Here is a 23,019-nt window from a genome sequence, read left to right on the forward strand (position 1 = left end):
ACATTTTAAAGTAAATCAGCTGTCATGACATCCTGCACAAAATTTCCAACATAAGGATTTTCTCACTACCTATCAGCACCTGACATTAACAATATAGGCAGTTCTCGACTGAAGGATGGTTTGACTTAACAGTGGTTCAAAAGAAATACGCATTCAGCAGAAACCATGCTTTACATGTGAAATTTGGATTTTTCCTCATGCTGACAACACTCGTACAATCGTACCTCACAACGCTGGGCGGCAGCAGACACTCCGAGGGCCCTGTCACTCAGCAGGGACACTGGGGGGAGCTGTGTTCAGTGCGTTTCTACTTACTGTTCCAACTTGGAAGGGGTACTACTGAAGACCACCTGTAACTCCTCGACCTCATGTAACAAGTACTTTCTCAACCACTCAAAGAAACACCCTTTCATTGGTTTATCTCAATCAGGACCCAATGAAGGCCCGCCCACCACACTGACGGCTGGGGGCTCCAGGGCCTTTTAACCCACAACAGTCCACATGGCAGCCTCCCAGTCCAACAACATGAGCTCTCAAGGTCTGCTTCTGCCTGGTGGTTTCTTCCTGGTGGCATTCAGTGTCTTTCTCTAGCCCTTGTATCTCTTCTCAAAGGTCCTACAAGTCTGCTAAGATTCCTACTGGCAAGAATCAGGTGGCCACTCAGGGACCCGGTGTCCTGCTGCCAACCTGCGCTGTGCACACCGGCTGGCCGGGTGATGTGAGCTCCATGCGCGGGTGGTGTGTGAGATGTGGGCGGCCCAGAGGAGCTCCGCAGGGTAAGGACGCTGTAGGAGCTGCCAGACCGCAGAGCAGAGCTGGAGGACAGAGGACACACCAGCTGGGAAGGGGCGGAGCAGGGCTGTTAGTCCAGAGACGCTTTCCTGCTGTTGTGACTGCACTGCAAATCCACCATCATCCCAAGACTCCGAGTGAAACTAAATCCCCACCCCACAAGAAGGTGAGAAGGTGAGCCGTCCTTCAGGTGACCACAGAGGACTGCCTGCCACACTCCTGGCACCCTACTGAGTACCAGAAACCCGGCTAGAGGCCCCCAACCAGCACTCTATGGGACAGATGCCTGCAGCGTACTCCACTTCCTTCTGTTCTCTGCAAGATGGAATAGGTGTTGGCTAGCCTTCGTCTACACTCTTTGTACCGAATTCTTAAACTACAGCCATCAGTCTAAAAGAACTAGAATTAGGAATAATATTCCTACTTGCATTCTATGACTTGGCATCCTAGGGGGTTTTACACATGTGCTATTTTATAAATTGCAGAAACATGACTTATCCTCGAGTCCCCCCTAAGAGGAAGAAGCTGGGTGCACAGGGGCACAGGGGCAGTGACGGGTGTGGGGAGGGGGCACCAAGGGAGGCCGGGCTGCAGGAGCACGGGTGGCGGGCCAGCCACACACCAATGCTTCCTCACACCGAGGCTCTGCTGCCATGGGCATGCATCGCTGCCTGCCTGCCTCGGCCTGCCCTCTGGCTCTTCTACCTCCAACTACACCCCCGGCCTTATTTATTTATTCATTTTTATTTATTTTTTTGCGGGTCTGGTGATGGAACCCAGAGGCATTCAACCTCCAAGCTATACCCCCTGCCCTATTTTTTATTCTTTATTTTGAAACAGGGTCTCACTAAGTAGCTGAAGCTATCCGAGAACTGCGATCCTCCTGTTTTAAGCCTCTCAAATGCTGGGATTACAAGTGTGTGCCACCACGCCTGGCCCCTTCTGATTTTTAAACAAGGACTAGGTTGCCCAGGCTACCTTCAAATTTGTGATTGTCCTGTCTCAGCCTCCCAAGTACAGGAGTAAGCAAGAAGTAAGTCTGAGGCAGGGGCATGCCTTCCTTAGCCACTTGGCAGCTGCACCCAAGAAAGCTGCTCAGGATGTGTGCTTATAACTTCCACAGCAGAAGCCTGTGAGCCCCGTGTGCAAGGTTCTTCCAAACTTGCAGTGCAGATACCAGTGGGGAAGGGCCCTTCAAGTGAATGTGCGGATGCGAGGAAGGGGCGCTGGAGAGCAGCTGCTACCGGCACCTCCAAGAGCATTCATCAGCTGTCCCGGAGCCCACCAATCCCTACAGTCCCCGAGGGGAACAGCCACCAGCAAGCTGGGAGCAGCAGCCTCCACAGGCTCTGCTTAGGACCAGAGCCACACCCCGTGGGAAGGGTGCTGCCCCTAAGGCCACCCTCTTAACCCCACCCCATAACCTAGATGCCTAATCTGCACTCGCCACACCTCCTGCGCCCACACACCTGGAGTGCATTTCACATAACACGTGCACACACGACCTCATAGGAGTCACTGGGTATGATCAAGTGAGCGAAAGGACTAGCTCTTGGCAAGTCAGAATAAAAGGTGAAGTAGTAAGTTTGAAAAAAGAGACAATCTTTCTCAGGCTGCCTCCTCCCCCAAACAAGCATGCACGTTCCTGCAAGCGTGAGAGGCACCTAATCTACCTGACAACGTCCACTGGTCAGGAAAGGCCTCTGATGTGGACAGGAAGCGGAACGAAGGTTGGCGAAGCCTTCTGACAGCTGGGTGCGGGCCCGTCATCCCAGGACTTGGGAGGCTGGGACAGGTGCCCCCACAATTTAGAGACCCCAGCGACTTAGCCAGAATGTGCTGCAAAACCCAAAAGGGCTGGGGTGTAGATCAGAAGTAGAGCACCCCTTGGTTTGGTTTCCAATACCATGGGAAAAAACCTTTTTGATGCCCAGAGCATTTTAAGCAAACACCCAGTGAGACGCGGCAGCAGGAGAGTCAGAGGAGGTAGCTCCAGCAGACAGGGCAGCTCTTCATAAAAACAAAACATCAACAACCAAAAAAAACAAAAACAAAAACACTTAGCAGTGATGACAGGACTTGAAAATGCACCAATGAGTCAAGTCACACACGCCACGGGTGACCAGTAAATTAGTCAATTACTTTTACTATTACTTTGTAGTAAATTATTACAAAGAATGAGAAGAGACTCTTCAGGTGGTGCAACCAGATGAGGTAAGCCACGCACGCGGCCTCCAGTCTGCCCTGCCAAAATCAGGCAAATGCATTTCTCTAAATGAAGAGAATGCGTTGAACACCCTCATTCCTGCCAAGACCTACAATTAAGTGACCCTAGGAAAAGAGCCAACAGCAAAAGGAGCTGCGGAGATGAGAAGCAGCCCGGAGGGACTGATGCCCAGAGGACAAAGGTAGCAAGGAGCATCGGGCAGAGGCCACCCCCGCCTCCCAAGAGTGGGGAGAGGGACAGGGACGGAAGGAGGGAGGGGGGAAGGGACAGCAACAGGAAAAAGGCAGTAAGAGAAGACTAGGAGATATAACCTAACAAGTAAAAGCTGGAGAAAGGATGCTGTTTGTCACGTTGATTAGGAGCCTCCAGAAATAAGAATCCTAATTGAGAACTAAAAATAACGTATGACAGGAAGAACCTGTAGCAATCACTATTGCTAGACTAGCAAGCGCTGTTCTTTCCCTGGCCTTCTGTGGCATTCCCGTGACCTCTCTTCATTCCTTTCTCGGCGTGCTGAGTACAAGACAGCGCTCCCAGCCGACCCTGCCCCATGCAGGGCTTCCCCCTGCAGACCGGCCCGGCCCCACTGTGCACTGTGCACGGGCGGGGTGTCTCAGAGGCCAGCGCGCCCGTCCTCACCCTGGTCCCCTATGCTTGCATACCCTCCTTCTGTGTCCCCACAAACACACAAAGCTAAAAAGACTCACAAAATAACCGGGGCTGGACGAGCACAGCACAAGGGTATTCAGTGATGTGTCAGGACCAGAGAAGAAAATTGACTTTAACATGATCAGAGAGACTGAGGGGCCCAGCAAAAAAAAGCCCAAGGCTAAGAACCAAGGCCCGAGCTCGGGGTGGGCAAGCTCTGCGGCTCCTACCTTGGAGTCATAGGCCGACTGCTTAATGACCTCGGGCGCCATCCAGAAGGGGGTGCCCACGAAGGTGTTCCTTTTTATCTGGGTATCTGTCAGCTGGCCAGCCACCCCGAAGTCGGCCAGCTTCACCTCCCCGTGCTCAGAGAGCAGGACATTGGCCGCTGCAAAAGAAAACCAAGGCGGCCCCACGCCAGTCAGGATGCGGGCGAGCTCCCTCCAGCCTGCCAGCCTACCCAGGCAGCACAACCCACCAGCCCAGCGGTCCCTCCCCACGAACAACACCTCACCTTTGATGTCTCTGTGGATTTTCTTCTCTGAATGCAGATAATCAAGTCCTTTCAATATTTCTCTTAATATGGTGGCAATCTGAGTTTCATCTAAAGGGCCAGGTTCTAACTAACAAGAAAAAAAGAATTATCACAGTTACTTAAGAGGTAAGAGACAATATCAATGTTAAAGGGACAGAGACAACTGAAATGTTTAAGTATGTTCACAGAAAGCAGGAATTTTGCCAAAACATTCACAATCTATTAAAAGATCTTAAAACAACTAAAAGTCAGAGAGGATGTGCTGAAGGAAGCTGACCTGTGAGGAAGCCCCTCGGCTGCACTGTGGCTGGGGTCAGCGACTGCACACGGGCCCCACAGCCTAGGAGCAAAAGCCCAGAACTCAGTGCAGCCAGGATCTGCCAACTGGACTTGGCCTCGTCAGGAGGCTCCTTCCAAACCAGACAATTGTTAGAAGGAGAAGCCTGGGCCGCGGAGGACACTTGCACCAGGAAGTTTAAACCTGCACTTCAAAGCTCCCGACATGGAATCGAAAGACCTCAATACCCAAGACTTTGGGATTTGCTATATAATACATATATTATCAGACAAGAATGAGTTAATCGTCCCTAATGAGATCGTGATTGCCTGAAAGAAACAAAGGAGTTGTTACTATTGACTCCTTAGGAAGCAACATTGCAGCCAGGTGAGATGGTGCACACCTAGTACTTGTGGGAGGGGTGGGAGGCTGAGACAGGAGGATTGTAGGTTCGAGGACAGCCTCAGAAACTTAGCAAGCCCCTTAGCAACTTGTTGAGACCTCATTTCAAAATATAAAATGGATGAGGGTTGAGAATGTGCCTCAGAGGCAGAACACCCCTGGGTTCAAACCCTAGTACCACCAGAAAAAAAAAAAGAAAAAAAACCTGAAGAAAGGCCACAGATGCAGGTCCCTGTTTATAAGGAAACTCAGGGTGAAGAGCTCAGCTCAGCTCAGACAAAGAGTGTGTCCACCAGGCGTGGAGCGGCGCTCAAGTCATGCCTCATAATTATATACACCTCACCCGCAACACGCCCTGTTCAATGGAGCCCAAACAGCGGGCACAGGTCTAACGAGCTGGCCGCCTTCCCTCCATGCCGCCTGCAAGCTGGGTCCAGATGGCGGACGCCGCCGGCCCAGGCTCCCACGTCTTTGCCTGGGAAGACACAGCCCGGGAGATCCACCGAGCAAGTTTTAAAAAGACCAATGTGCTCTGCACCAAAGGAAGGGAAAGCGCGCTGCCCTGGAACCTCTCACCTTTGCTGGATGTTCTGCGCCACACCCCCAAAGGCTCATGGGCCCCCTGGAGTCTCCCCAAGTCATTAGGGCAGGATCCTCCATGGCACACTAGCGGCTGCGCCTTCCTGAATCCGCCTAACTCCCCATCACTGGTTACATGCCATAAGGGGGAAGGAAGGATGGGGTGAGGAAATTTACATCTGGGGCAAAACCTTGGCATCCGTGATGCTCAGTTTTAAGCGTCAACTTGAGTAGCAGAGAGAGATGGTAGCAAGTTAGAACTTTTTAAGAATGACCCCAAGTCCATTTATTCAACTATGCACAAACACCATTCATGACAATACTCTGGTTTTTAAATTTTCCTTAAAACATACAAGAGACCCTCTCAAAATAGAATACAAATTGTTTTCAATATTTAAAAAAAAATGATTACTGTATCCCATTGTTAAAATGTGTCCTCCTCTTCCAGGCTTTGGGAGAGACTCCCAGAGAAGGAATGAAAGATGGGCACAAGGACAATGAAGTCAGAGGCACCCGGGTGGAGCCTCAGCTCCCTGGAGGGCAAGGCCAAGCCACCAGCTTGGCCTGCAGGCAACCAACCTGACCTCCAGGTGGCGCCTTTGCTCGGCCACTAACATGAAGGATCAGGTGGCTCCAGAAAGGAGCCTTTTTGTCCCTGGGGAGATTTATGTGAGGGTGGATGTGGCTTGCTGAGACCACCACACTGTGTGGGATTGTTGTCAGGTCTAAAACTGCACAGACATCAATTCTAGGGATCGAAGCCAGAGGGCATTCCACCTCTGGACTACACCCTTCTGCTCCATTTTAGTTTTTTTTATTTTGAAACAGGGTCTAAGTTGCTGAGGCTGGCCACAAACCTCCCACGTACTGGGGTTATAGGTGTGCACCACCTATAACCTGGCTTAAACCAAATTATTTTAACACTAGGAATGAAGGCACTGAAGCAGAGGCTGGAACTGCTGCTCTGAAGGATTCCAGCCAGAAAAAGAATCCCTGGAGATAACTTCAGATGTGCCGCAATAAAACTCACTTAAAATAACAGTAATTCTGCACAAGATGAGGTGATCTTCTACCTTCTTGCAGCATTTCCCAAGAGTTAAACATTGTTCTTCATGTAATGTATAATATTTAATGTGTCCAGCTTAGGTTGTGTGGGAGGGGGCTGTAGTTGGGGATTGACCGTGGGTACTCTACCACTGAGCTAGCCCCCAGGCCTTGTCATTGCTGAGGCTGGCCTTGAACCCTTGAACCTGAGATTCCCCTGCCTCAGGCTCCTCGCTGGGATTACAGCACATGCCAGTATGCCTAGCTCCATGTCAATATCATCATGCCATATTAAATCTTTTCTCTTGAAGTATCTTTAACACTCTTGACCAACTTTTATGGTTTATAACAGTATGTAATTTTCTAAGTTAGGTACATTAACTTTGGGGGGGTATGCATTCTTAGGCTACCATCCTCAAAATTATTGCTATTTTTACCGCAGTAAAGAAACTCCCTCCAGGTCTAAGGGATCCCTTTCCTTTGGGTAACGCTGTGTAACTGTTACTACCCAAGCTGTGCTTTCCTTCAGCCCTTGTGTCTCCAGCACGGAGACGGCAGAACCAGGCAAGATACACCCCTAACACTGACCAGCCCGTCTAGGGATCATGCGCACCTAAAAGCTGGTTTTCACAAAGCAGAGAAGGGGCTCTGACTACTTAAATACAGCGGGCCAAGAGGGTCAAGTGCTAAACAACCACCGAGTTCAACGCAGGCCGTGCTTATAGCACTCCACCAAAACCCGGCCTAAACCACAACTGCAGGGCAGGCAACACTCCTCCACCTCAGGGGTGGGCTGGCGTTGGAAGGGCACTTGAGGGCGAGTGCAGAGAAATGATGGGCCCAGCTGGGCCTGCTCCCTCCAGACACCACGTGTGTCCGGAGGAGGCAGGCGTGGCCACTGCGCCTCCCTGCCTGACCACCGCTCTGCGTCTGGCCCTCTGCCTCCATCATCACACCGTCACTGACGTTAGGGATGAAGAGGTGGCGCTTATTTGGGGAGCTAAGTTTCCATCTGAAATATAAATCCATGATGGCTCTCAACTCTACAAAAGCCAATAAACTCATGCTAGAAAATAAGCTGGCCAGCTATTCATAGGCAAGATAATTCTGGTCAGTAGCCTTCACCGCTTCTCCAGATTAATATGTTGGCTTCCCATGTGGTTTCAAAGCAGACCTATAATTTTCAGTAATATATAAAATGCAAAAGTACATTAAGAAATAGTTTCATATTTTTCGTGCAACTTAAAAGAGGGGAAAGAAATGGACACAGAATTATCTTCTGAGGGGGAGCAGATCTGGGTGCCGGGCAGGTACCAGCAGGATACTTACTAGATCCAGGGCAGAGCCTCCACCAAGATATTCCATTATGATCCACAGTTTAGTATCCTACACAAACAAAAAAAATAAAGAAATTATTTTTAAAATGAGAAAGACACTTTGAAATAACTGGATAAACTTTTTCATTACTATGTTGGATCTAGAAGTCTTATAAACACTTATCAGCAAGAAAGGGAGAAGTACACACCTCTTCCATACCTGGAGAGCAGGGGAAGTTCACCAGGACCCTGCTGCAGGCTCATCCAGAGCATTCCCCACCTAGGAGCTGGCACCCAACTGCCTGCCCGTGCCCGGCCTCCCGCCCGCCCACCAGCAGTGCAGAGGACCCGCCCCAGCCCCACAGGGCCCTCACACAGACTGGCCTGAGCTTGTTCGGGAATGTCTGCCGATTTCCCAGGCCTCTCTAGGTCAGTAGTTCCTCCAGTCGAGAAACCTTGCCTGCCCTCCTTTCCTCCCTGTGCCTTGGACACTCTACTATCATGTGGGCCTGTGTTCGTTCACCTCCGACTTATTTCTCTGGATTTTCCACTTCCTGGCACACTGAGCTCAGGCCACATGGACTGTGGTCCTCTGCATGCGAGGAATGGTAACATACGCTGGCTGTACACCCACGTTAGGACACACTGACGCGTGCACTGTATTTGTGAAAGAGATTCCCTTCAAACCAAATTCTACAATCTGGAGTTAATTCTAACACTGTTGAATGAATAGTCCAAGATTTAATGTACGCAGGATACTTTCAGGCTTCTCAACACCCCAGAATACTAACAGGAGGAGCCAGCTCGGTGTAGGCAGGGAAGGCGCAGACTGGGCGCCATGCCAGGACTACATCACAGGTCAGGGCACTGGTCCTCAAGAGGCTCCACGACACCTGGTCCTCACGTCAAGAAAACTCGCTCCTTAAGGAGCACTCCACAAGTCTCCTTTGCTGCAGACGTCTCCCCTGCACGCTGCCCTAGCACTGGCTCCCGATGGAGCCGTGTGCTGCTCCTTCTGGGCAGTCCCAGAGCATCTTGTTTGGTGGCTGAAAATAACCAGCCCAGGGAAGGCCAGTTCCTTTCTGCATATCAGGGGAGATCTAAATTGTTTGTCTTTAAGAGGCTAGCAGCTTTCGGTCTCCAGCCCCACTCCCTTGGCTTAGCTTCTGTTTGACTCAGCTCCCATCCCTTTAGTGCAGAGCACTGAGTGCTGACAGCTCAGCTCAGCAAGGAGGACGTGTGGGGCCGGCCTGGAGTGGCCACTCCCAGTGCCCGCGGTGCAGGGATGGCTGGGAGGCCATCTTCTGCAGACTTGGGGAGGACAACGCTGCTCTCAACAGAAGGCTGGCCTTCCCAGATAATTCAAACCTACCTAAGGCCGGAAGCAACCCTTCCACTGCACCTTGTTCTCTGCCCAGGAGGCGGGCGGGTGACCCATTTCTCAGCGTCCAGCACCTCCAGGGCATGAGGCCGCAGCAGCAAGACAACGCCCTGCTCAAAGGCCAAAGCCTCACCCCGTCAGGGCGCCAGGGCAAAGGCCTGCCCATTCTAGAGGAAAGCTGGGCCCTGCCCATTCTCCAGCCCTTCCTGGTAGCAGAGTGCTGGGAATGCTGGGTGGGACGCGGGCCCAGGAGATGCCGGGCACCTAGAAACTGCCTGCAGCCCTGGCTCAGGTCACTGCTTCCTACACTCCCTGACGCAGCTCGAGTGCCTGTGACGAATGTACTTTCTGCATCTCTGTCCTCGTCCCGGCAGCACTGGCAACCGAGGGACCGAAACTGCATCACAGAAGGCCCTGCTCTCACGGACCCGGCACCTCGGCCTCCCCAGTGAACACAAAGCCTGGGTTCCGCTTTGCTCCTCCTCTCCCTGGACAGAATTACGCCCAAAATGTGACCCCGACTGCTGGTTTCTTTTCTACTAAAAGAAATGGGTGCGAAGAATACGCCTGTTCTGCCTCTCCACTGGGATCTGACATTTGAAACAACAGGGGCGGAGTAAGGACTGACTCAGCATCCGCTTGAGGCCCCAGGTCTACAGGCAACAGGCGCCAGAGGAGGGAGGGAATCTGCCCCCAGTCACTATGCCCGGCATCATTTCTACTGACACCAACCCTAGACAAAAACCACTCAAGAGACAGTCACCAGTCACATGGGGAGTCGGCCCCAAGCTCTCACAGACACCAGGGTCCGCAGACACCGAAGGCCGCCCACTAAATGCCGTCTGCACGCAGCCTGAGCACAGCACATGCCCGTACACTTCAGATCACCTCTAGAGTACTCACAGTGCCAATACAACGTGCATGGTAAGCAAACAGTGGCTATGCTCTATTGTTTCAAAAATAACAAGGAAGTCTGTACGTACTGAGTATAGACCAAATCCTCCCCACAATTTCTGACCCAGTTTCTTAAATTGCAGATGTGAAACTCATACATACAGAAGGCCAACTCAGCAGACCCCCCAGATTAGATTTTCTGAGGTTTCAATTATGGAGGTAAACCAAGGTCCAAAAATTAAAGTATTTGTCTACAGTCTTTTCAGAGAGAGCACGCTCCTATTCACACAACTTTTATTACAGCATATTGTCCTAACTATTTTATCATTGCTGTTATTAATTTCCTACTATGCTTAATTTATAAATTCATCTTTACCACACGTACAGGTGTACTAGAAGAAACATAGTCTGGACGGGGCTCGGCACCCTTAGGGGTTTCTTGGAGCATTCCCCCAGGACGAGTGGCTCTGCACGCTGCAGCTCCAGCTGGAAGACTATTGCTGGTTCACCTTGAGATGCTGGGCTCAAAAGCCCCTAAGCTTCAGGTTCCTGCTTCATTCAAAGATGGTAGTAAGACCAGTACTTCCCACCTCACAGTTCAAGGCACTGAACAAATGCAAAGGCTTTCAAGCTCTAACAAAATCACCATCCATAAACGCCTCGAAACAGCTGGTAAGCCAGACTGGCCTCGTGAACAACACTCCGCAGACTCTGAGCAAAATGGAACCTAGAACAGCGACTCCCAACCCCCTCCTCTGGAAGCCTGGCCGCTGGAGTCCCGGGGAGGCCACAGCATCAGCATCGGCATCAGCTATGTGCAGCGACTCACTCCCTGGAAAACACATCAGCAGGCTTCCAGGAACAAACGGTTTTAACCAGAAGAATTTTATTTTTTTAAAGTGATCTCACATAATATAAATTATAAATTACTTCATGATACTCAGGAGTCAAAATTGTTTAAAGTGCTGAAGTGTGTACAGTGAGAAGTTTCCCTCCCTCCCCAGGTCCCCAGCTGCTAGCCACAAGCCCTGGTCATCTGTGAAGTGAGTCTCCTGTAACCCCAGAAAAAGACTGCATATGCAAGCACACATCTACGAAATATTTCCCTTCTGCCCAAGTGGCTACATTCTACCCACACTGTGATATATCTTTTTTTTTTTTTAACTGAAATGTTCTTAGCATTCTAGAAATCCCCTATAGCTTTGGTTTTGCCATACAGACACCAGGTTGCTCTCGCCCTTTCACTCTCAGCAGCCAGGCATCAGAAAAGAGCTTCTAAGAGTCTTTTCTGCCCTCCTCCTCCTCCTACCAGGCTGGGAACCTCTCGAGGTTCGGTCATGTAACAAGCTGGATGAGGATGCTTCTACCCTGGCCCTGTGTGTGCATATGCATAAGCCGCCTTCTCCCACTGCCTGCTGTGTGGGTTTAGTGCAAGCCCCCAAGCACTGAGCCTGAGGAAGCAGAGGAATGTCCTATGAGTGACATTGGCCACTGGCAAATCTTTAACCAGGGGGGCATCGAGCCTATGCAAACCACCCTGGGTACATAAAGTTCAGCGCCATCATGTAATTCCCTTGAGTTAGTACTGGAACTGAACAGGATGTGTTTATGTATCTTGGTGAGTGCAGAGCCAAAAAGCAGCACTAGGAGATAAAAGAGAAAAAAGATTTATTGCTTGGGGTGGAGCAGTGTAATTGCAAAGCCCTGCTCTTTGTGGGGAAGGAAGCATGGGGGTCACTCAGAGAGCCTATATAGATAAGATTCACATAGGGAAGCACACGTGGGGGGCACATCTCTGAGCACGATCAGTCTAACAGACACACTTCTGGGCACGCTCAGCTCTGAGGCAGAGTACATGTTCAAAAGGAAAGATGGCGGACACGAATGCTTTGGGGCATGCTCGGTTCAAAATTAAAGTGAGCAGAGCTCATTGTAGGTGCCTAACAGGATCAGTCTGTGAACTTGGCTGGGCCTTCATAATGAACCAGTGAAGGCGTGTTAATGTAGGAGCTTGCCCTCCCTACAGGTGCCTGTCTCGCTTACCAGCAAATGGTAAGATGACCCTACGATCACAGGAGAGCATTAAGGCCCGCTGGTCACTTCTGCCCTTTACTCCCCAGGTTCCAGGCTGAACTTCTACGCCCTCCCAACAGCATAGCTGGGGAGGGGCAGTCAGGGCTGAGCTGGGCGAGCAGCCAGACCCACGCTTCACATAAGGGCACATGGCAGTCACTAGAAGCCCACCCGCAGGCAGCAGGATTTCCCAGGGTGTTGTGGAAAGCCGGGCTGGCACGGAGGAAGGACTCCTCCATTCACCAGCCCTGGGGCACAGCCTACGGCCAGAGGGAAGAAGGCCCAGCATCTGAGAAACAAGACACTGGTGTGTTTCAACGGTCTGGGGAGGCTTCCCCAGGGAAGGAGCAAGAAGCAGGTGTCTCTGAAGAAGGCAAGAGTGAGGAGTGAGCCACAGGCCACACTGCTCAGCCGGGCGGAAGGAGCTCTGGGGCTCCCATCAGAGGACACTACACTGGAGGCCTCTGAACATAACAGTCTTCTCTTGTCCGGAGCTGCCCCTGCTGCCGGGGAGGAGAAGCCGCAGGTCCAGGGGCTCCTTCTGTACCGTGGGGGCTGTACCCCCATCCCAGGCTATCAACCCCCGCCTCTGCTCTCCCTAAATCTCACTTAGATTTAGGGCTGAATGAGGGCGGGGGGACTGCTGCTAATTAGAAAAAGGAGGAGAGAAGAGACAGACCCAGGCTGAGTCTTGCAGAGGGCCCCACAGGAAGGACTAGTGCATCAAGGCAGAGAACAAACAGGGAGAAGAGGGCTAGATCAACTAGAAATACAGTTGTGCAACAAAGCCCAGACATACCAAGAGACAAGAACAAACAACTAAAAATCACTGTTCCGAGTCCTTAGATCAAAGGAAAAACTCAAAACCATCAGTACAAATTTATCCAAAAATGATGTCGGAAACACCACATACACCAAAAGCCAGCAATATATCCACATTTACTTAGAGAAAATGCACAGCATTACACAATGTTCATTACCAAGCCCCCAGACTTAAGTGTTCCATCTCAAGTTTTTTTCTTAAAATGGAAAGCAAAATAAATAAATATATGCATAAATTAAAAGTTAGGACAAAAACAAATATAAATATAATAATTTTAAAACAATAATCTCTCCAGTTATTGTCATAAAAGAAAAATTACTGTCTTGGGCTGCAGCCAGCACTAGAGCATGTGCCGGCGACATGTGTGTACTATCACATACAAGAGTAGTGTGTGACAAGGCCCTGGGTTCCATCCCTTGCACAAAAAGGGGTGGTATGGGGAAGGTAACACACTCATCTGTAAACAGAGCAATAAGAAGAGAAGATTGTTAGTGAAAAGATTTTAGATGCTAATAAAATACATTAAAATTTTAGAGGACAAAATCTGAATAAAAATTTTAAATAAAGATTTTTTAAATCTTTAAAATTTAAATTTTTTAATTTGCATGAAAGAGACATTTTCTCAATAGCATATTAATTAAATTTAACCAAGAAAGAATAAGACTATAGGAAGAATAGTATGGTCAAGAATTAATTCACCTTCTCTAACACAGACCCAAGCAGACAGCAAGAGCTCCCAGGAACTTTGCCCTTGAGTTCCAAATCCTGAAGGCCAAGGACATCAGCCGGGGAGGAGGCACCTCCTGAGGAAGATGAATTAGGAGGTGGAAGGGTGGCGCTAGCTCTAAGGGCCCGGACCCCAAAAAGCTGGCTCTCGAGGAGAAAGAGGGGTGCTTGGACATGAGTATGCTCTTGTGAGTTTCCGTATGTTCCCTTAGCAACTCTCAGGCTTGTCGCCAAAGCCTGGCTGTAAGGGCATCTGCGCCTTTCAGCGAGCCCTGCCCAGCCCAGGGCAGCCCCAGTTCCCTCTCCTTCCTCCTGGGCAAGTAGGCAGGATCCCCACCACCATTTTCATTACTGCAATGCAGCAGCTCTGCATAAGTGACTGCACAGCTTCACTAGGTCCTCCTTAATGGGACACAGAGGCGCAAATCTGTAATCCCAGTACCAGCTGAGGCAGGAGGATAGCAGGTTCAAGGTCAGGCTCAGCAACTTATCAAGATTCTGTTTCCAAATAAAAAAATAAAAAGGGCTGGGGGTATAGCTCAAGGGTAGAATGTCCCTAGGTTCAAACCCCAGTACCAGAGGGAAAAAAAGTCCTTTTGATTCCGTCAATAATCCTGCCCTCTTAGGTAGTCAGCCTTTACCCACCATACAAATTCAGGTACCAGGCTGTGTGGTGAGGCAGAAAAAGAACTGGGACTTATACCCAGGCATTCTGACTCAGAATCACAACCCTAAACTAGAACCATAGTAACAGAAACTCAGACTATTCAATGGTAAAAGATTCCAGAAAATACTTTCTCATATGATTGTTCTCAACATTTAACTATTTTAACTAATTTCCTTTTAGAAACTAATGAACTCTAATCTGTCAAAAAAAATGCACTTTTTTACAAATGCTTGCTTATAATCTGAGGGATTTACACACTCCACCCATCATCCCCAAAGCTCCTGTTCCTCTAAAATGCTTCTGCTCTGGTGGTGTGCGTCACAAGGCTGTGTCTTGTGGAAGGGGCTGTAGCACGCACGTGTGCGTGTGCGTGTGCGTGTGCGTGTGCATTCAAAATCCCTGGATGGGTACTGGGTCATTTCTCTTTTCCATCTACACAAATTCAACACAAAACAATAATAAATCTGTTCATGGAGACTTTATGTGTCCTGAGAGGTGACTGTTAAGCAGCAATTACAGCCAATGTTAGAATGGCTAAACTGAAAAGGTTGTATACCATACTCATGTTATGAAGCTAATAACATCTGTATTGTACTAAAGTGAAATAATTCTAATAATTACAGGACCATCCCTGCTAAGTTAAACACACACACACACACACACACACACACTCGGGGAACTACTAAGGACGGAACCCAGGAGCATTTTACTTCTGAGCAACACCTTCCCACAGCTCTTTTTCCCGGGCTGGAACCCCACGTCCTCCCCCCACACACAAAGGTACTCATGAAGAGCTCCTGAGAAGTCAAGATGCACTGGAGTCAGATGTGGGACCAACGTCAGGGAGCAGGCCTGGGACAGGCACATGGCCTGCAGGAGAGAGAAGAGATGCCCAAAGGCGTGCAGGCCACCACCAACTCCAGGCCCCACCTGTGTCTCAGCGACCCCGCCCAGCTGCAGATAGCAGAAACCACATGGTACCAAGTACAGACTCCTTAGGGCAGAAGGCCTAGGTGCTCGGTCTGGCCCTTACAAGGCTCCTTGGTGCTACTCACAAGAGTCAGTGAAAGGCCCGGGTCAGGCAGTCCATTTTTTGTACTTTGAAGCAATGTCATTTACCTAAGTGGACTTCCTGCTAATTCACCGCACTGAGAGTAAGTTTCCTCTGAGCCGTTGTTACATAATCTAGTTTGTCCTATATCAGTCACACCATGTTTCAGAAATTTGCACAGAAACATTGGACTTTTAGGGGAAAAAGCCTATTAGTCAGATGTGGTTGCCCACAACTATATGTCCAATACTTAGGAGGCTGAGACAGGAGGATTGCAGGTTTGAAGCAAGCCTCAGCAACTCAGTGAGACCCTAAAAAGTAGGACTGGGGCTGTAGCTCAGAGGTAGAGTGCCCCCTGAGTTCCATCCCAGTGCTGGAAAAATAATTAAAAATAGGGATGGACTCAGAGGTAGAACGCCCCTGGGTTCAAATCCCGGTACCAAGAAATTAAAAAAAAGAAAAGGAAGTATACAGCATAATTATTTTATCTAAATACATCAGCTGTGTTTAGCTACTCCAGCAGACGTTTCAATATGCAGCACATGTATCTTGAGACAAAAAGAACTAAAATTCAATTGATACTTATTTTAAATTACAGACAGCACCAACCAGAAAAATGGTTTAGTTTCTTTTGTGGAAGTAAAATATGTAACCTTACTGGAGTTTTACTTCAAGTTTCTCGAGAGAAAGGCCAAGAATGGATCAGTGTGGGTCATCTCCGGGCCCTCTTGGCTTGCACTAGGACAGGGTGTTCAGGAGCACAGGGCGGAGTCCAGTCACCACCCTCGGGAACCACGTCGTCGGCGCTGAGCCTATGGTCTCTTCTCCCACAGCTGACTGAGAAATGGCAAGCGTTCCCTGTGACTGCTGTGTGTGCACGAGGTACTGGAGATGGACCCAGCACCGCCAAGGCTCTACCACAGAACTACAGCCCTCCCTGGGACTTCAAAGCAAGACTGTCTTGCGGATCTGTTTGCTCTACCCAAAAGAAATTGAAGAGCTTTGCTTCTATCCCTGGAGCATGGATACCATGAGCTCAAAGAACCATTTCAAATTTTCCAGAAGCAGGAGGACAGATACTGCATGTAAAATGACTCTTGTAGTAAACAGATGTGTCTGCCCTTCCTGGCAGCTGCACCTGTGCAGGGGAGTCAGGGATGGAGCCAATGGCTTCTGACGGGCACAGCAAGCGTTGGAGAGCGCTGCCCTGCCTGCACACGGGTGGGATGGTTCTCCAGACTCTCGGTGGGGTGATTTAAGGGCTGAGCACACAGCGACACAGGCAAGTGCTGACTCAGGTAGTCAGGAGGGAGCTACCATACATCCTCATCGCCAAGGTGGGGGTAAGCAAACAGTGACCTCCAAGCCTTGGCCGGGCAGCCAGGGTGGAAGCAGGAACCCCAGCGTCCTACCTGAAGTCACAGGACAGAGCTTCTGTTTACGGCTCAGAGGAAGGGAGTTCTCATGGGAAAAAGAAATCCGCTCCAACTGCAGCAGCATGCTGGTCTCCACAGCCAGACACGAATGACAAGAAGAGCTCGGAGCCTCACGCTGCGGCCGTGCCTCCATGTCCCCTTTGGGGTTTTCTCAGAACACTCACTGCCTCCTCCAAAACCCCAAGAAAAGTCCGGCTTACAGAAGCCTGGGGGAATGGCCACTGAAGACAGTGCATCTGAGCAAGTTTAGCAAAATCTGTATGAATGTCTTCTTTCAGAGACTCTACTTAGTACCACTTAAGTGGAAGCATAAACCCCAAATCCATTTTCTGCACAAAGTATAGATTAACTGAAGCTGACAAATAGTGAAAATATAAGTAAGCAGCATGAAAATAGGACAGAAATTTGGAAGTGACTCTAAAATCAATTGTGTTTAAAATAGCCAGCCAAAAATCTAGGAAAACAACTCGGCGGAGTCGCAAAACAGACAATAAAATAGACAAATCAGAGCATTTCCTGGGACACATTCCACTCTCCCTCCCCAGCTTCAATATACTTAGAACACACCACGCTGGGACCAGCATTTCTAGAAGAAACAACCCATCTCCGTTTCTAGCACAGGGCGCCGTGGTGCCAAGGCTAGGGGGATGGATGGTTCCTGAAGGCCAGGCTCCCTCCTCATGCAAATCTTTGTTCTGGACTCCCTGTCCACAGCTCTACTGCTCCAAGAGCCGCTCCGATCGCTTCCTCCTTGCTTCCGAGGGCTCTGCTCTAAAGCCACCCTCCCTAGCAGCTCTCCCAGACCAGTCCAATGAAAATGGCAGCCCCAGCCATGTCCCCTGCTGCCTGCATTCTCCCCACAGCAGTAGGCCCACTGACCAAGTATTTTACAGATAGAATATTTTAGAGCTAAGTATGCTGTCTCCCTCTCTAAACTCCAGGAGGAGCATACACTTCTTTCCCATGCCCACCAGATCAAACAGGTGGCCAATGACTCTGATCGTTTTTTATCTATGCTACCAAAACACTGGTGATGCCCCGCTAAGGACCAGGATTCCAGACAGTGGCTCAAGCCTCGGCTCAGCTCTGCGCGCTCCACTCAGATGACACTGCAATCTTTGATGGATGTGAAGAGACTGATAGCTCAGGAGATTTGGGCCCTGACAGCCCAGCTCCCATGGGTAGCTCAGCCCACAGACTTGCCAGGACCCCGCTCACCTTTATGGTGAATTCTGTGGACACCCAAACCCTGGCTCCTGACTTTCTTTCGTGTATATAAAAAAAGAAGAAAGCATCTTCCTCCTACCTTGGAGTGGAGTAGACATGCCCAGATGGGTAGAGAAACCAGCACTGCATTGCACACATCAGGCATGGCAGCCAGAGAGATGGCAGCTGTGTACTGAGGAATGATGGTGTCTCCTAAAATGACCTCTCTCCCTCATTTACACCAACGAGAATGGCCAAGGGCGGCTAGCTATGCACCCCGACTGGACCATCAACACACCTCAGTAAGCACCCAGCCCCTGCCCTGTACAGACTGACACCCAGATGAGAAGCTCTAAAGGAGCAAAACATCAAGGAGAGTTTTCCGAATTGTTTTTCAAGTTTCTGGAAGTTTATCTTTGATCTGATCAGATTTTAAAGTGCTAATGATGCTATTTCTGGTTGTAAAGACAGTTCCCAGTGTGAATTGTTTTGTAAAAATGTGTGACCTATCCATGTTGATTAGTCTTAACCATGCCTAGGAAGTAAGGAGCTAATTAACTTAGCATATGATACTTCTGAAGGTTTTTGGAGAACTAAGGAATAGGATGACATTGGTTGGTTGCTACTAACGTCACTACACAAAGTAGTGAAGGGTTAGGATGCCCTTGAGACTCAGATGCTCAGTTCCAGCACCGCTGACGACCATCTCAGCAGCTGGTGTGCCCTAAGGGTCAGCCACGCCTCCTGCAGCCACAGGACCAGGGGTGTGAGAATCAAGCACAAGCCTCCATCCCCTGATCACTGAAGCACTAGTTGGTGTCTACTGCTAAAGTGAGGTCCTGGTTACAAAGAACAGGATCCTGTTTTCAAGTAGAAAAATGTGTGTAAAGGTGCTGACAAGGCTGGGGGCACGGGCCCTAAGTCCTGGGAAGTCTTCTCTGCAAGTGAAGAGTAGAATAAGAGCCTGTAGGGTGAGACAGGCTGGACCTTGAACCAAACAGGTGGTGCCAGGCCAGACACAAATGAGAACATGTCTTATCAGCTCCGCCTCCAGACAGGCTGCCGGAGGCCGCAGGCATTACCTGCCCGTGTCCACACAAGCTGTCAGGACAGTAGCCCTTGAGCAGCAGCTGGAAATAAAATTCTGATAATTTTATTTCTGGATTTTCTGTTCTAAGAAACCATCAGTGATTTCATGAGCACCTTCATTGATGTTCCCTTGAAAGCAACATCAAATGAGGGCCTGCAGTCCTTGAAGTCTTCACCCTTACAAAGGTTGTTTTTGTTGTTGTGGTTGTTGCTGTTTGTTTCGTTTTTGTGGTACTGAGGATGGAACCCCAAGACCTCCTACCTCCAGGCCACACCCCTAGATCTATTTTATTTTTTTATTTGGAAACAGGGTCTCACTAAGTTGCTGAGAACCTCACTAAGTTGCTGAGGCTGGCTTCGAACTTACAGTCCTCTTGTCTCAGCCTCCCAAGTTTTGGGATTACCAGCATGTACCACCATGCCCACCTGAGTAATTATTTTTAATTGACACACAGCAGTTGTGCATATATATGGGGTATGTACATTTCAATACATGTAAACACCGTATAGTCCTCAGATCTGGGTAAACAGCCTATCACCTGGGACACCCATCATTTCTTCCAGTTGGGAACATTCAAATTCTTCTCCATTAGCTATTGGAAATAATTAATTGTTGTCAAACATAGCTTCCTACTGTGCTACAGAACATCAGCGGTTGTTCCTCCTGTCCATTAATCCCTACACAAACTAATCATCTTCTCAATCTGTTCTTAGACTCTTGAAACCATTATTCCATTCTCCACCTCCCTAAGATCAACGTTTTAGCTTCCACCACATCCTTAAAAAGGACTTCTAAGGTATACAGATGCATGGTAAATCGGGCAGTCTAGAGACGCGGGTGGTCACAGCCCAGTTCAGCCATCTTCATTTTCAAATACGAATGAGCACTGGTCAGCTGTGCGCTAGAGGCTCCAGCCAAATACAATCGGCCTCAACTGCCAGACAAAAGGGTTCCCAAGAGCTCCCAACTCACCAAGATGGGACTTTCTAAAAACAAGCTAGAGCCGGGCATGGTGGCACACACGTGTAATCCCAACATTTGGCAGGCTGAGACCGTAGGATCAAGGTTTGCTGGCAGCCTCAGCTACTTAGTGAGGCCCTTTGCAACGTGGTGAGACCCTGTTTCAAAATAAAGAATAAAAAATTGGGCTGGAGCGTAGCTTGGAGGTAGAATGCCCCCGGGTTCCAACCCCAGTACTGCAAAAATAAACAAACAAACAAACAAAAACAAGCTAAGGAAGGCCAGGAGCCTGCATACGTGTGGCCCACCCCAGAGTGGGTTACAGGACCCAACAGTATTTGCTCAGAGGTGGCAGCAGAGAAAGCCCGAGGATGTGCCCTTCTTGTCTGACAGCAACAGCAGTGGCCCCGTTCTAAATTCCAAAAAACAAAACAAAGGCAGAAATCCCTTAAAACCAGAAAAAGTCAGGTTTGTTACAGTAGTAAACCAACAAGTAAGCTAGAAATTACGCTCACTCACTAACCCGAGTCCATGACCTCCCGCTATCAGCTGAGAGCTGTCTGGACTGCTTGCTAGCTTCCATTCAAGCTGCTGCAGCTCTGAGCAGGGACTGCTGAGGGCTTGATGCACCTCTCGGAAAGCAGCACAGAGCCGGGCGTGGCGGCGCACACCTGTAATCCAGCATTCAGGAGGCTGAGACAGAAGGGTCATGGTTCGCGGCCAGCCTCAGCTACTTAGTGGGGCTCTTTGTAACTCAGTGAGACCATTTTTTTCCCTCAAAATAAAAAATAAAAAAAATAGGGCTGGGGGTGTAGTTCGGAGGTAGAATGCCCCTGGGTTCCATCCCCAGTACCACACACACACCAAAAAAAAGCAGCGCAGTAGTGGTGAGTTGAGAACTAGGAATGATCTTCCTAGCACACTGTACACCACGGAGCCTACAAGAGCTTTGTGAAGTGGGATCCTGGGCTTAAAAAGGATAACCCTAACATAGGCGCTGGGATGACCTCCAAGGGGTAGAATACAAGACCAAAAAGAAAGGATTTCTGCCCTGCTCACACCGTGTACCAAGTGCCTGCCCCTCACTCCCCGTCTCCTGCTGACCAAGGCAAGCGGCCAAAAGCTCGGCCCGGGCCTCTTCACCCCCCAGCCCAAACACACCCACTCTCCTGGCTACTGTCCAGAGGGGCGTGTGAAGTGTGCTAGGAAGGACAGAAACGTCACACTTGGGTTAAAATCTTTTTCTCAGCAGCCACACTCCAACTTCCAAAAACTTGGCACAAAATCAGCAAATGCTAAAGTTCATTCCCAGCACATCTTCCCATGGACACAAGTCAAAATTCTTCTTTTGACCCTGCAACCTAACCTCATAATTAATGGCAAAAAAAAGACAAAAGAGAAACCCTAGAATACCAAAAACTCACTAGGAAATACTTCCTGTGACCCACCCACTCCCTTAGCACAGAAGGAAGCAGGATCCCCGTCAACAGTCGCCCAGCCAGCCCAGGGCTGCAACCCATTTTCAGCCCACAGCTTCTTCAGGGGATGAGGATGTGGGGTCCACCACGCCTTCCCTTCCCTGTGTCAAGATTTGGAGCAGCACTTTCTAGAAAGTTCAGAGCTCAGCTTCTCAAAGGTGCGCACGCTGGCCAGACCCAGGCAAGGGGCACCCCCAGGGAAGCCACCCGCAGCCCCACACAGTTTCTCCACCAAGCTGAGCACAGAGGCTCAAACGATGACTACGGCTCAGCGTGGCCGGAAGGAAGCCAGTGCGCAGTGACAGACAGACAGACAGGAAGCCACCGGGAAAGGCCTCCAGAGCTTTCTTCCCTGTGTCTAAGCCCAGGAGAAAGGGCTCCCAGGTGGAGTGCTGAGCCCTCGCCCTGGCTGGAAACAGGACGGAGGAACAGCTTCGGGTTCCCTGGTCACGTGCAGGAGGCGGGAGTAAAAGCACAAGGCAGGTCTGTGCGCCGTGGACAGCAGCTTCTCTCCAGGGGAGCCGGGCGGCAGCAGGCCACGGGCCCAGTGTCCACCGGGCTGCTCCCTTTGAGCAGAGGGAGACACTGACGGGAACCAAAGGTCTTCTGAAGGCACGGTCTACTGCAAGCTGGCCCCAAGGTCCCTGCAATCAAAGAAAACACTGTGCATTTGCACATGCACGTACAAGTCTCCGTCTAGGGACAAGCCTATCAGCCTCAACTTTCCAAAAGATGAGTGTGCAGAAACACAGATCCTCTAGGGCACAGGAGACTCAAGGAGAGACCTTCGGGCCACGCCTCGGAGGAGAGCACGCACTGCGCTTCCTGCTCACCCAACAGCACAAGGCCCGGCCACCTCAAGAACCAGCGCTCACAAGCAAGCATTCCACGTGGACCGACTCCACCTCTCGCACTCGCCAAAAACACGCCATCGACGACTGCAGGGCGGGGTGTGGAGTGCGGGAAAAGCACTTGCCTGACATGCCAAGGCCTTGGGTTCAATCTCCAGCACCACAAAAGAATAATAATGACAACTCCCAATTCCATGTACCATCGCACACCGGCCTTGGCTGGACGCAAGAGGAAAGCTGGCATGTGAACACAAACTGCAGGTGATTTCCTTCTGCCACCCCTGGTCTATCAGCGACCTTGCCTTGTACCTATCTCCACTGACTTCATTTAAAATAGCAAGGAGAAGTCACTAGGCCCAACTGAAGCATGCCATCAGATGTGATACTAAGTCCATGAAAAACGATTCAAATCTAGCAAATCCAGGTGAGCACCTAATCAACAGCACAACACTGGGTCTCCGTAGCAGATTATTTAGATCACTCGAGAGCCACTCAACGCCAAGACATCAAAGCTCCCCAACTAGCTGCAGAGCTAGCAAGACTATTTCTGCATGATCTATTAC

At 49.8% G+C, this 23,019-nt stretch overlaps 1 protein-coding gene across 3 annotated transcripts in view; it reads right to left on the reverse strand.

The window, feature by feature from the left end:
* Positions 1-23,019, reverse strand: part of STK24 (serine/threonine kinase 24) — a gene marked incomplete at both ends in the record, with an annotated part of 98,181 nt that overhangs the window by 10,607 nt on the left and 64,555 nt on the right. For 2 of the 3 annotated variants that reach the window (XM_080688779.1, XM_080688778.1), the window contains 3 exons: positions 3,898-4,055; positions 4,182-4,290; positions 7,834-7,890. In XM_080688779.1, the coding sequence (XP_080544905.1) occupies positions 3,898-4,055; positions 4,182-4,290; positions 7,834-7,890 (324 nt within the window). The remainder of the gene's footprint in view (positions 1-3,897; positions 4,056-4,181; positions 4,291-7,833; positions 7,891-23,019) is intronic. The other variant, XM_080688780.1, reaches the window with a different exon arrangement.

Source organism: Muscardinus avellanarius (genome assembly GCF_963383645.1).
Source record: "Muscardinus avellanarius genome assembly, chromosome: 2".
Taxonomy (NCBI): domain Eukaryota; kingdom Metazoa; phylum Chordata; class Mammalia; order Rodentia; family Gliridae; genus Muscardinus; species Muscardinus avellanarius.